The sequence below is a fragment of the Neodiprion lecontei genome, chromosome 5, assembly GCF_021901455.1.
Source record: "Neodiprion lecontei isolate iyNeoLeco1 chromosome 5, iyNeoLeco1.1, whole genome shotgun sequence".
NCBI lineage: Eukaryota > Metazoa > Arthropoda > Insecta > Hymenoptera > Diprionidae > Neodiprion > Neodiprion lecontei.
Window position 1 is genome coordinate 19,283,601 of NC_060264.1, and position 13,018 is coordinate 19,296,618.

Sequence of the window (13,018 nt, forward strand, 5' to 3'; positions counted from 1 at the left end):
AATTACTCGAAACGAGAAACAAATTACGTTGATGATCGAAGATGATAAAAAGGACTCGGAGGTTGAACGGGATAAAAATAATCGCGCTCGGGTCGATTCAGTTGTGTCGAATTTTTCTATTCAAATATTTATACATGATATTCTGCATACCCGAAATCGCCGAAAATTTCGGTGTCTGCGTAAGAATATCATACACTCATATACGTATCATAAGTTATGTTCTAATGGTAATTACAGAGAATCGCAGGTTTGGATAAGTTTACGCAATAAATGAATTGCGGAACATGTTTCTGCGAAACTTCTACGCGTCTGAAAATGGTTCGCACAATTCTATAATTTCGATAGTTACACACATAGCGCATTGCGTACCTAAAATTTATAATATCCACATACGTATCGCCACCGAGTGCGCCAATTATCTATATATATATAATAATTATCTTATTACATAACGTATAATCTATATATTGTATTTACTCAAACTGTCTGCAATAAATGATGATAATTAATCGTAGTGAGTAACGTTTAATGTATGTAATGCTAACTATTTGTCAATTGTAATACGAAAGGCAAGGTGGTTCGACAAGGTGGTTCAAAGCTTATTAATTATAGGTTTTCGAATTGTTTTCCCATCGATTATCGTCGAATATCATCCGAAAAAAATTCACCGTTCGGTTTATCACCGAGACTTAAAACAGCTGCGAATCGATACGTGGGGATAATACATTTTTTGTGCAATGATAATTTGATTATTATCACAGAACGTTATTTGAAAATGCATCAATTGAAAAGTAGGCACCGATGAATAAGAATTATTAAAAAAAAAAACGCATATTTATAAGAATCGCAGAAATAATAATGCGAGATTACGGAAAATAGGAAGAAACAGATTGAAATCAGTATTTCGGTGGTGATTCTCAACGCTCAGAAGAACCCCCTGCGAAAAAATACCCATCGTAATAAGTACACGAATAATAAGAATATACACATATGTGTATATAATTCGACGTTTTTCTAGAATCATGCCAAAAATAGCAATTCTAACACAAGCGTAGAATATTTTGTCCCAAAGTTTGAAAAAGAGAAGTATCAAGAAATATAACGATTGAGCAATTCTTGGGTTGAAAAGTAAAAGAATTCGTGCAAACGAAGGTCCAAAGACTTCAAGCTCGGTAAATAACACAAAATAAATTAGATAATAGATAATTGACTCGATAAAACTGTTGGACATTTTTTTGCCTGTTGCAGAAGATTTTTCAAAATTTGACAATCGAACGTGAATTTGAAATGCAAATTTTTTCTTCCGCTGGACGTCACTGAGTTGATAAATTATGTCTGCGTTTATATGAGGATTGTTTTCGCCACGTTTTCTCGGTTTCGTATATTAATTAAAATGACATTTCAATTGATAAAAATCTACTTGAAAAAATGGTAATGTAGGTAGATATTTCTAGTATAGTTTGGAAAAAAGTACGTATGTATGTTACGCATAAGGTAGATTATTCTATACCTAAGCGTGGGCACTTCTCTTATAATATATTTACATAATGTCGTATAGTAAGAGATATATAATAGAGTACGCTGATAACACGATAATCGTAATTTAGTTATTTATATATATATACGATATAATTTATGTAACTAGCCTTATAATATTACATATTTTATGTAAGTTATTATCAGCGCAGTTTTTGTTTGAAATTACACCTAAGTATTAAAACGATGATGTATATCATACACGCAAAAATAAAATATTGCAGCGATTAATGTACATACGTGCTACGCGTATTGTAATATATGTATACAATATAAATTTATTCACACTGAGAAGAAACAGTGCAATCGAAATCAAGGCAACGCATAGTCGAATTTCTATTCCGTATAGCCAAGGTTTGTATTTTGATTGAGTAGAAATTTGTTTGATATTCAGAAGAAATTATTTTTTTCGCTCAAAGTATAATTAGGTAAAATTTAGTAACTATTAGTTTGATTTGGGCAAACTTTCACTCTGAAATTGCATAAATCCTATCCACAAAGAATATCATAAAACTGAAATATGCGTAAACTTGTTTCGAGTAAATTTTTCTCTCAACGACAGAAAATCGGTTAGTTTTTTGTCATTAATTACACCTATCATCGTCACTTGGGCGTGAATTTTAACGTGACTAATACGTCTAAAATAAAACAGTGAAACTCGACACGCTGAGTGACCGACTGCGCGTGTGCAGAAGATTCGATCTCCATTCGCTGGCGAGATCGTGCGGCGTCAAGATTTTTGTCTGCTAAGCAGTGGAGCCAACTCCGCGGCACGGAGCACGAAATGTGAAATTCCCTTTGTCAGATGGCGAATTGAAAGTATGTTGTTACGATGACTCGTAGCAGTAATCAGTCATCAGTCAGTTGTTAATAGAAGTTTTCCATGCCTTCCCGAATCGTTAGATTCATTATTCGAGACCTGCCCGACCCAATAACGTTCGCATGGCCCGCATAACCTTCAAACGCCGAGCCTGACTGCTGAAGTTTACGTTGGCCAGCCTGCATGAAAATACGACGGATCTCGCGCATGCGCAATTGGACTGAAAATCTGTCAAGTTTTACCGTTTGATCTCGCTATTTAATATAATTATATAAATCCTAATGAGTATATGCGGATTATTTATTATATATATTGAACACACGCAATATCATAAATCTGACAGTTATTATACGCGTGCTAATTGGAGCACTCGACGTAAATTCAATGTATACGTATACGTATATAATATTATATTAATATATCGCACTGAAAGCTTGGGAATTCAACCTCAAATTGATATTGGACCCTCATTTTTACTATCAGAATTACGAATGTTCGTTGTCATTATGCGATTTCCGGCTCATTCATGGGTTTCGACTTCGTTGTCTATGCGGCTGCTTCGTATTCCGGACTTTCCGGTCCACGGATAAATGTCTGGACAAGGCTGGCACGTCTTCATGTATCTTACGCCGCTTTTATGCCACAGATTGCAGACTTTTGGGTTGTTGCACTTCTTCGGTCGTCCCTGAAAAAAAAAAAAAAAAAAAAAAACAATAGTAAAAGATTAAGTCTCTGTGAAACACGGTTTAGGCTAGAAGTTCAACTAAGGATCTATCAAAAATGGAAAGTCAGAAAATTATACAAGACTCTGAATCGATAACTGAATCAAATTCTGATGAGTTTTGAGTTCTGAGATCAGAAAACTATCCGCGTGGGAATCTAAAAAAACCGAACACCGTGAGTTTTGCTGGAATTACAGTGATTAATAATCTAAGATTGGTTACATTGTATTAAAGAACTCTAGTCAATGCCAAATCCGTATAAATTGTCCGATTTAAATTAATAACAGCTAAATTTGTTCGTAAACGTATAAATAAGAACACAAATATATGCATGCATGACCCTGTACCATGATTTTGCATAGTTTGTTACTCCAGTCAGTTCAAAAGCTAAATAAAAATTCAAGCTCAAGGATTTTGTCGATAATTCATTCACAAACCAGATAACGTATGGTTTATTAAAACTGGATACGCGGTACTGTTTTGGTAAAAAAAAAAAAAACAAAATATAGAATAGTATTTTATGTCAAACGTTTGTTTTTCAAATGTTGTTTGTTTTTTGTTCCTCCATAGTTAGCGGGCATTGATTCAATCTAATTCAATTCGAATAATTTCCATTGCACTCATTTAGTCTTTATTGCATTTTTAATCAGTTAGTTTTTTTTGCGAAAAATTACAAGCTTTATTTAAATGACACGTTTAAGGTGCGTCACATGTGATTGCGTACCTGGTAATTGCACTGGAAGGGTTCAAAGTTCGCCAATTGCGTAGTTGGCGTCGGGTTCCTGACCCATTCAATCGCTTGCGTGTTTGTCACAAGCCAAACGTCGTCCATCGCCACAATAGTGTCCAAGAACGAGATGAATCCTTCCTTGTGATGAGCTTGCGTAAACCAAGCGGCGTGATAAAACAGACCGAAGGGTGCCCTGGAACACGACGAGAAGATAATAAAAAAGTTGAATAAACTTTTCATTCCGATCATTTTATCATCACCCTTGTCATCATCATCATCATTGTCATCATCAATCATCGATGACACTAGGCACTTCAATTTTCAACTATTTCAGCCCCGGTATAATCAATGATTTTTTCACTGTCAACAACTGTCACTGTAATTAATCAACCATAATATTAAAGTGGTCATAATCTTGTTACCTTGCTCACTATAATCAACTAATTATAGAAACAGAATTACTGTATGTTTTGTTCGTTAAACAATAGATTATCCAAAATATTTTGATTTATTAGTGTACATAAACATCGTTGTAAATATTTTGGTTAGTGTAACAATTTAATTCATGAAAAACTGCAATGTGTCACAAACCTGTGAACAATTACTTAATCTAATTATCACAATAATCGTTGATTTTATATCTATATATTGTTAAAAAAATTGCTATCGTGAATTACTACAATTAACAATGTCGACAACTGTTTCCGGTGACTTTTTTTTTATCGCTATGTCATTGTCAATTATTTTCGTTACTGTAAATGTAATTACTAACAGTCAGTAATTTCCCTCTACTATAATTAGTGCCATTATAATCATTGATTTCGACTTCTTTTATTTACATAAATAGCTACAGTTACCATTATTAATATCCGTCGCATAACGTGTCAGCGACAAACATTTCATAAATTACTATTATAACTCTTATTAAAGCAGTTACGATTACGCCTCATTAATTAATTTCATTAGCGTAAAATATTACTGTTGTATTACATATCACTATACCATTAGTAAATCGGTATCCGTCAATTACTGTCAAAATGTTTAGTAGGTAATTTCCCTGCGATCATTTAAAAATGTTGCAAGTGTTGGAACTATTTCACATATGATGTATCTATAAAATTCGAGATCCCTGAAACAACTATACTGATTTATTAATCATTCCATATTCATCTGACTGTAAAATTATTAAGATATACTTCATATTGTCTACTGTTTCGCAAAAAAAAAAAAAAAAAAAAAACCAATAAAAAATAATAATAATATTCAAAACTGCATTTTTTTTCTCGGCTTCTCCGTTAAAAAGTTGAAATTGTTTTCAAAGACGCATTCTTTGGCAGTTCTTCAGGATCTATTTCAATATCAATTTCATATTCGAAATGACCAGAACCTTTTAACATGAAAAACACATCAGATCATATTTTTTCTAACGACAGAAAGTGTTACGACATCGAAGACAATTAAAAGTTCAATTCAAAATCGTGATAAAATTTCTCAAAGTGTTTCTATAAACGGTATAGGCCGAAGGTGTAAAAATTCAAAAATTTTCATATCTTACTGTAACCTATGACGTATCGAATTGCAGATGGATAAAAATTTTTACGCAACAATCAAACTGACCGAAAGTTGATTTTCTTATTGGTTCACTAATTCAACGATTGCAATTACCATAATCCGAGAATGAAATCTTACCCCGAACTGGAATGAATTCCTTTATCTTTCAGCTCACCTGTTCGTCGTGTAATGTCGTTCAAAGTTCTTTATCAGCATTTTGTAGACGCCGTCAGCTGTCGGAGGGTTGCTGCAAGCGTCGCCCATCGAGCACCTTCCGCCGTTCAAGTCCTGCCACATGACCATTGGCACCTCCCAGAGACCCGGGTATGACCTGGTCGGACACGGCGGTATCATGCAGTCGTGGAAGAGTTTGTAGTCCAGGGTGTACGGCCAGCTGGGTGGACGGTTCTCGTATATCGGCATAGACGAATCGTAGGTGAAGTTCATGTCCCATAACATTTTGAACATGTTGTTGCCGCCAACCTGGATGGTAATCATGTGAGAAAAAATAATTCACATCTGCATTGTGGTGCGTACTGTCACATTTTCGCGAAACTGAACACCCAAGTGCGCATACGACAAGGTTTCGTCTGTAGACAGGTTGACCAACTTTGGCTTCGCCCCGGCGCCAATCGTTAATACGCGGGAGCGTTTTGAGGTTATGTTTACCTAAATGCAGTCGTGACAAATTTTCGTTGACTCAAGTTCTCAACATAACCTCCTGCGAATTTTTCGAGCTTTCGAACCTTGTTAATACGCGGGAGCGTTGTGAGGTTATGTTTACCTAAATGAGTCGTGACAAATTTTCGTTGATTCAAGTTCTCAACATAACCTCCTGCGAATTTTTCGAGCTTTCGAACTTTGTCTTCGCCCCGGCGCCAATCGCTAATACGCGGGAGCGTTTTGAGGTTATGTTTACCTAAATGCAGTCGTGACAAATTTTCGTTGACTCAAATTCTCAACATAACCTCCTGCGAATTTTTCGAGCTTTCGAACCTTGTTAATACGCGGGAGCGTTTTGAAGTTATGTTTACCTAAATGCAGTCGGGACAAATTTTCGTTGACTCAAGTTCTCAACATAACCTCTTGCGAATGTTTCGAGCTTTCGAACTTTAGCGTCACCCCGGCGCCAATCGTTAATACGCGGGAGTGTTTCGAGGTTATGTTTACCTAAATGCAGTTATATCAAATTTTTGCTGCCTCAAATTCTTAACACAACATATCCCTTTTTCAGCGAATTTTACGAGCTAGCGTTCGGTCGCAACTGATTCCGAGTTGGTCAACCTGATAATTTGCTAAAATCCTCAGCGCGTCGATGAAATATTATATCAATAGAATCACGTGATTTGGCGCATGCGCATTTTCGTATTCGTGGAAATCACAGTGCATACAACATAATTTCTTGAATGAATTGATTTGACGATATTAAATTAAAGAATAAAACCGACTGATTATTCAACACTTTATCCGCCATAAAGGATCCAAAAGTATGGGTTTCCAAGTTCGAACGAAGTCTGATTGCTTAGAATTAGACTTGGAAGTTTAACTCTTTGGATCGAGATGAAACTATAATTACCGACAAAAATGGCGCTCGCATTCCCTTGATGTCATCCAAACGCACTCCTCCATATGCAGCGAGAATTTCTCGCTGTCCCGCCACTTCGCGAGCCCATTTTCGGTGAGAGAATTGTTCTCCAAAACTGTGCCTGGAATTGGATTATCAGTGAACAACGTGATTCTTCAGTTGCCGCAACTTTTCGAACTAAATTATAAAAAAATGATGTATGATACGTTTTTGTTAGTTTTGAAATGATATGAATGGATATTAGAAACCGTGTAGCACTGAAGAAAGCTCAATTGTTATAATCAAACAATTCGTAAAGGAAGAAAATATACATGTCTATAATTATTACACACCGAACGAATGACTAACCGTTAACTGTGATCATTACTATTTCATCTACAAAAATACTTAGGTTGTTAAATTAATCAACGGTATAATGAATAACGAATTTCCCTATAATCGCATGACAACTTTTCGTTATTAGTCACATAATCCGGAAACAATGCATTTTTTAATAGCTATTTGATATTGGAACAAACAAAATTAGGTAGAAAAATGTGACACTGAATAGATCTGCAAAATACACACCTAATAATATTGATAAAATAATAATAACATTGGTAAGAAAATAATGTACTGAATTGTCAAACTTGAATCCTGGAATTGTAGTCCATTGATGAATTACATCAAAAATTTAACTGGATGGTTTTTCAGTTTGAAACATCACAAAAATTGAGTAAAAGGGAATACATTGTAAATACGTATGATTAATTAAGAAGGTTGAAACCAAAAAATTCATCAAATGTGTTCGCAGTCTCGGTTTGTTCGAATGAAAAAAAAAGAATTACCAGAAAGTTTGAGAGAATATTTGATCAAAAAGATTTTTTCTACAACTAATTTATTTGAGTCTTGACAAACCTGAATATTTAAAAACTGATAATAAATCGGTATGTGGAATTGAGTTTAGACCATCGAAAATCGAAAGAATGTTCAGTATGAAAGGATGTAAATTTCAATAAAATTTACCCGACTAATTGAAAAGCTAGGTGAACGAGTGATCAAAACTGTGTTCAATTAAATTTCGATGAAAGATAAAACAGTAAAAACAGGAAAATGAAAAATCCAGACACCCAAGAAAACGTTCTTAATAAAAAACGGAATAACATTAATATAGAAACCGGCAAACATAAGGCGTAAAATGTTATCACAGGTCAAACATTAAAATGTGAAATAAAAACCTTTGCGAAAAATTCACGAAGAGAAAAGTACGTGATCAATTTTCCAGAAATGAAAAGAAGAAATAGCTTGAGATCGCCGCAAGAGGGAGCGAAAATGGCAAAATGCAGGCTGCGTTTCATAGCTAATATTTGCACGTAATCCGTAATTGAGGAGCAAAGCCCGCTTCCCACGCCTGAAGGAAGGCTGCAGCATGCATCGGCTTATACAACTTAGAACGCGGTTATTACAGAGGTATGAGCATTACAGCGAGGATTTTCAATAGTTCACATATGGCAGCCAATATAAATATTAAAGGTTTCAGAGACTGCAGAGCGGTAAGGAATTTTTTCCAAGGTTTGTGTCAAAGTATATTACGTTCGACAATTAAAAACATGCAGTTCCTTATTCGTAAGCCTTTCGTACGACGTGGGTGAAAAGTTTTTGATGTTTTCGTTCCTCCTTTTTTTCATCATATTGAAGTTAGTGACGTTATTTCGTAACGATTCATGCTGGGAAAAAACCATCATTTGACGTAATAAGACAAAACGCACCCACGTTTCGAAATCTTATCTTCATTAAAATCAGTGTAAAGTTAAGAAAATCATGATTTTATCCCTAATGTTTCGTTACGATAATGTTACTAATTTCAGTCTCATCTTTTACAGATGAAAAAGAAGCGAGATAATTACTGTGATACAGTTCAGAATTTCTATTTGACCTGTCAAAAAAAGACCATTTTTCTAGAAAATTGATAATTAAGTAAGTTATCATTTTGTGTTAAATTATCTATGAAGCGTTAGAAATAATGTATCGAAATTCATATCTGACACTGAGAATCGAGTTGGGTCAAAAAAGCATTGAAATAAAAGCGTAATGCAACAAAGGATTCAAAAGTGCAACTGAAGCTAGCCGCCAAGTTAAAATAAGAAAATTGTCTCGTCAAAAATACATACGTTTGACGAGAATCATTTGACGAGATATTCGTAGATTGAGTATTTGTCACATAATTGTTACGAACAAACGCTTAGATATCGATGCTTTGTTTCAAATTACTTAAGAATTATTGAAAATCTGATATGTTTGTTGAATTTCATTCTACGATGGCTCATTTCACTTGGCCAATTATTTACCACAAAGTTGCTGAAACAGATTTCTTTTTCTGAGCAGTCAATTCAATATTGCCATTTGGTATCACCAGTTGTCAATGTTGTAAAATCAAATATTAAACGCCGTCAGTATCGTGAAAAAAAAGCTTTTCAGTCAGTTCGTAGCCTTAACGGTTTTTCAAGAATGAAATTAGACTTCGCAGATTAAAATCTAACCTAATAATATTAATAAAAATTATCGATAATTAATTGGCCAAGCAGCATCTTTGTAAGTATCGCCCGACTAGCGTCATAAAAGGTCAACTCCGGGAACCGCATCGAGTTGTAAAATACTTACAGAAGATAAACGAGTTATCAAGTTACGTGGGATTATCAACTGCAATGTTCTGCTCGAGAGGAGAACCAGAGGCTACAATATAAATAAACTACCGCGTTCTGGTTCTCGGCTTATTACTTTTCCCACACTAACCCACGCCGATCCTGGACGTCATTGTCCGAGTTTGCAGAATCGAGTTGTTACCATTTTAGACGACTTTGTCCATGCAAAACGCAACACGATGCGATGCGATGCGATGCAATGCAATAATAACTGGCACAAGACAAATCTGTGTGTATGTGTGAAATAAACTGTTCAAGTTGCGTCACCTTGTTCTGAACTACAATGTATGGCTATAGGCTGTATATTGCAAAGTTTAGTTGGGAAGAAAGAAGTACGAGAAAAAAAAAAAAAAAACGAGCCTTGATGATGGGAAAGCCTTGTAAAGTCGCTGACAATGAGAGATTATCCGCTAATTCCACGCACAAAGAATCTTGAGCTTATTGTTAGTCGTGTGCAATTCTATTGCACGATAATTATCTCTCTGAGCGCGATTCAGCTTCAAATAGCCTTCGAGTAGAACGGATAAAATAGATTTATGTTTAGTTGTTTTTTTTAGTTCTTATTCCTGTCTTTCGTTTCTCTCGCGTCAATTTCTACCGATTTGGACGAGGTATAGTTACGTTATAATGTACATACTATTTATTACCTCATCGTGACAAAAATATGCAACTTTACATAATTACGACATCGTGACGAAATTTTCTTGACGAAAGATTTTTCCCTCCGCTCTTGTGATTACAAAAAATCATATTAAATGTACACGCGGTAATTGAAAAGATGGCAAATGAAAAAAAAAAAATGCAGAGGTATTCGATTAACTTTATTCAATCAAATATTCGTGAATAGAAATCTAAATTTCAAGTAATTCTGCTTGAGCGGACGTTAATTCTCAGTACGTTTAAAGAGCGTGAATTTTTTTGCTATTCCGAGTTTTGAAACGTCGAAATTTGTGCAGGTTTCTATGCAAAACCGTATTAGTATAATTTGGTATGGGAATTTCTGCGTTTTGATTCTCTCTTTTCAGCCACTCACGAAAGAATTGTTCGTGAACGAAATTTTTTTAAAAATTATCTCTGAATATTTTACTGAACGTAACAAAGTGGGAATTTATATCTAGGCATTTGCGTGTTCGTACGTCACGCTTTTCACCAGGAATTATAAGGTCAGAAGGTCGACTGCCGAGTCTTGGTAAGTTGAACTATCCTTTTACTGACTGCGAAACTATTTATATACTGCATCACGCAGTGTAAAGGAACGCGGTTTGTACGAAGAATGTTGCTGTGTAAAATGTAGTGTTCAATGTTCATCGACTGTATTGTAACTGAAATTACATCCATCAAATAAAATATTCTGTCAAGACATTCACTGCGCTACTAATAATGATTATTATCGTTTTGTTTTGTGTCTTCTTTCTTCTCAACAATTCTGTGCGAATGATACGGTGATAATAATAATACTAATAATAATAATAATAATAATAATAATAAATGAGTACGTTGTACAATAACTTGACTATAATAATCAATGTTGCGTAATGTTATTTCAGCTAATTATAGGCAACGCAGTTTTAACAATGTGAGAGCTTTGCTTCGATCGAGACGCGAAATCTCCTACGTAATAGCTATATTAATAATAATAACAACAATAATTGGCAATTAAAGACTTTATCCCAGAGAATTATCTTCCTTATATATAAATATATTGAGGAAGTTGGTGTAATGTTATTATGTTATCATGCGGATGCGATCCAATTATAACCTTATTTTCGAATAGCGTGGTGAAAAAAAAAACCGACTGTAAACCGTACGGATTTGGGAATATTTGGTTAATTGCCTGAGTGAAAACAATATAATTATAATGGCTGACTTTTTCTTCTTTCTCTTGCGTAAGAACTTCAGAGTACGTGGCATAAAATTTTATCAGACGCGGTATCATATTTTTGTTTTATACATCGTCAGATCGACAGAATTGATACTTTTTTGTACAACTGGAAATATTTTTGAAAATAGAGCCCCAGAGAATCAGAGAGCCGAATCCTGCTGTTTAAGATTTTTGCATTCCGCGAATATTTGGGGTTGGTAACCGAAAAGGTTTCTGTATATCGCCTAAAACTGAATTGAACTTTTGCCTATCAGAATCTTGGAATATGTGTAAAATGATGACTTGAATTTTTGAAATTTAATTATATTCCCAGCAGGTACAATATTATCGATATACAAAAAATTCAGTGTTCGTTTGTAATCCGAAAACATTGAATGTACGCAATTAAAAGTTACGCAAGTCGAAAGCCAAGAAATTGTTTCGGATCTTCAAAAATCAAATTTCTGTATGTTCTCGAGAGAATTGCGGTTCAATTTCGAAAGTGTGCCTTATTTTCAATATAAAAAAACGTAATTCATGGGGTTCAACAAAGCGATCGGGTGCGTTAAGATTGGAAGCTGATTGAAAAAATCAATTTAGGGAAACTGCTGAAAATTCTCGAGCCAAAAAAAACAAAAAACAAAGGAAAATAAAAATTACGGATTGGTGCACGTAAAAGGTTAACAATTATTTGTACTTACGAAACTGTGTGGGACGCAATTTCGTGACCATTAACGTAAAGGTTTTGCACCTGACTGTAGTCAGTCCACTCGTGGGAAACGTAGAATGTTGCTGAGATTGGACATCCATTTGGATTTTTTCGATCTTTTTCGAACAGGTCCGCGTACAAACCTTTGTTGAGGTCGTTTACAGAGTCGTCAAAAGTCAGGAGGACCATCTGCGGTATTTCTTCTGGCGTGTAACCCCCTGAATCGTTGCCGGAATCGGTTTTGATCGACCGGGAATTCGGGATATCGGAGGGATCGGATTTTCGTCGAGTAACAAGCGATCGAAGTCACAGAAAGAGGAAGAGAGAAAGAAAGAGAGAGTGGTGAAGATCACAGACAGTTTTCAGGTTAGGCGTAGAAGATCAGGTCGGAAGTGTTAGGAATTCAGGAGTGAAAAAGAACATAAAGAAAAAAACATGTTAGCGATCACCATTCTGTGTTAGTTGCCTCGCAGAAAATACATCGAAGTACCGATTTTTTGCCGATTTTCTTGCCGATTTCTTGCCGATTTTCATTTTATTTTTCCAATTTATGTGTTTTGAAGTGACCGTTGTAATGTGTGTAAAACGCTCACGACGATTATGATATAATCGGTAAATACTAGTCGTGAACACCGCGGAGCGAAAGCTAAAAGAGCGTGAGAAAATCGGCTCGAGTATTAATATGTAATGCTTGAGAAAACACAGAAAGAAACAGAGATAGACAGAGGGAATGAGAGCAATTAGACAACCAGCTTCGCCTAGACGCGCGTATTACACATATATTATTCCGTAAAAGGCCTGAGCAAAAATATACAAAATCGTT

The 13,018-nt window shown here is 35.1% G+C and overlaps 1 protein-coding gene across 2 annotated transcripts in view; it reads right to left on the minus strand.

Moving 5' to 3' along the window:
- Positions 1-96: 96 nt before the first annotated feature.
- LOC107223379 overlaps positions 97-13,018 on the minus strand; it is a 58,548-nt gene continuing 45,626 nt past the window's right edge. Inside the window, exons 12-16 of one of the 2 annotated variants that reach the window (XM_015663041.2) lie at positions 12,188-12,413; positions 6,936-7,065; positions 5,535-5,842; positions 3,803-4,001; positions 97-3,041 (exon numbers count right to left, since the gene is read on the minus strand). In XM_015663041.2, coding sequence (XP_015518527.1) covers positions 2,877-3,041; positions 3,803-4,001; positions 5,535-5,842; positions 6,936-7,065; positions 12,188-12,413 — 1,028 coding nt within the window. In that variant the 3' untranslated portion in view covers positions 97-2,876. The remainder of the gene's footprint in view (positions 3,042-3,802; positions 4,002-5,534; positions 5,843-6,935; positions 7,066-12,187; positions 12,414-13,018) is intronic. The other variant, XM_015663042.2, reaches the window with a different exon arrangement.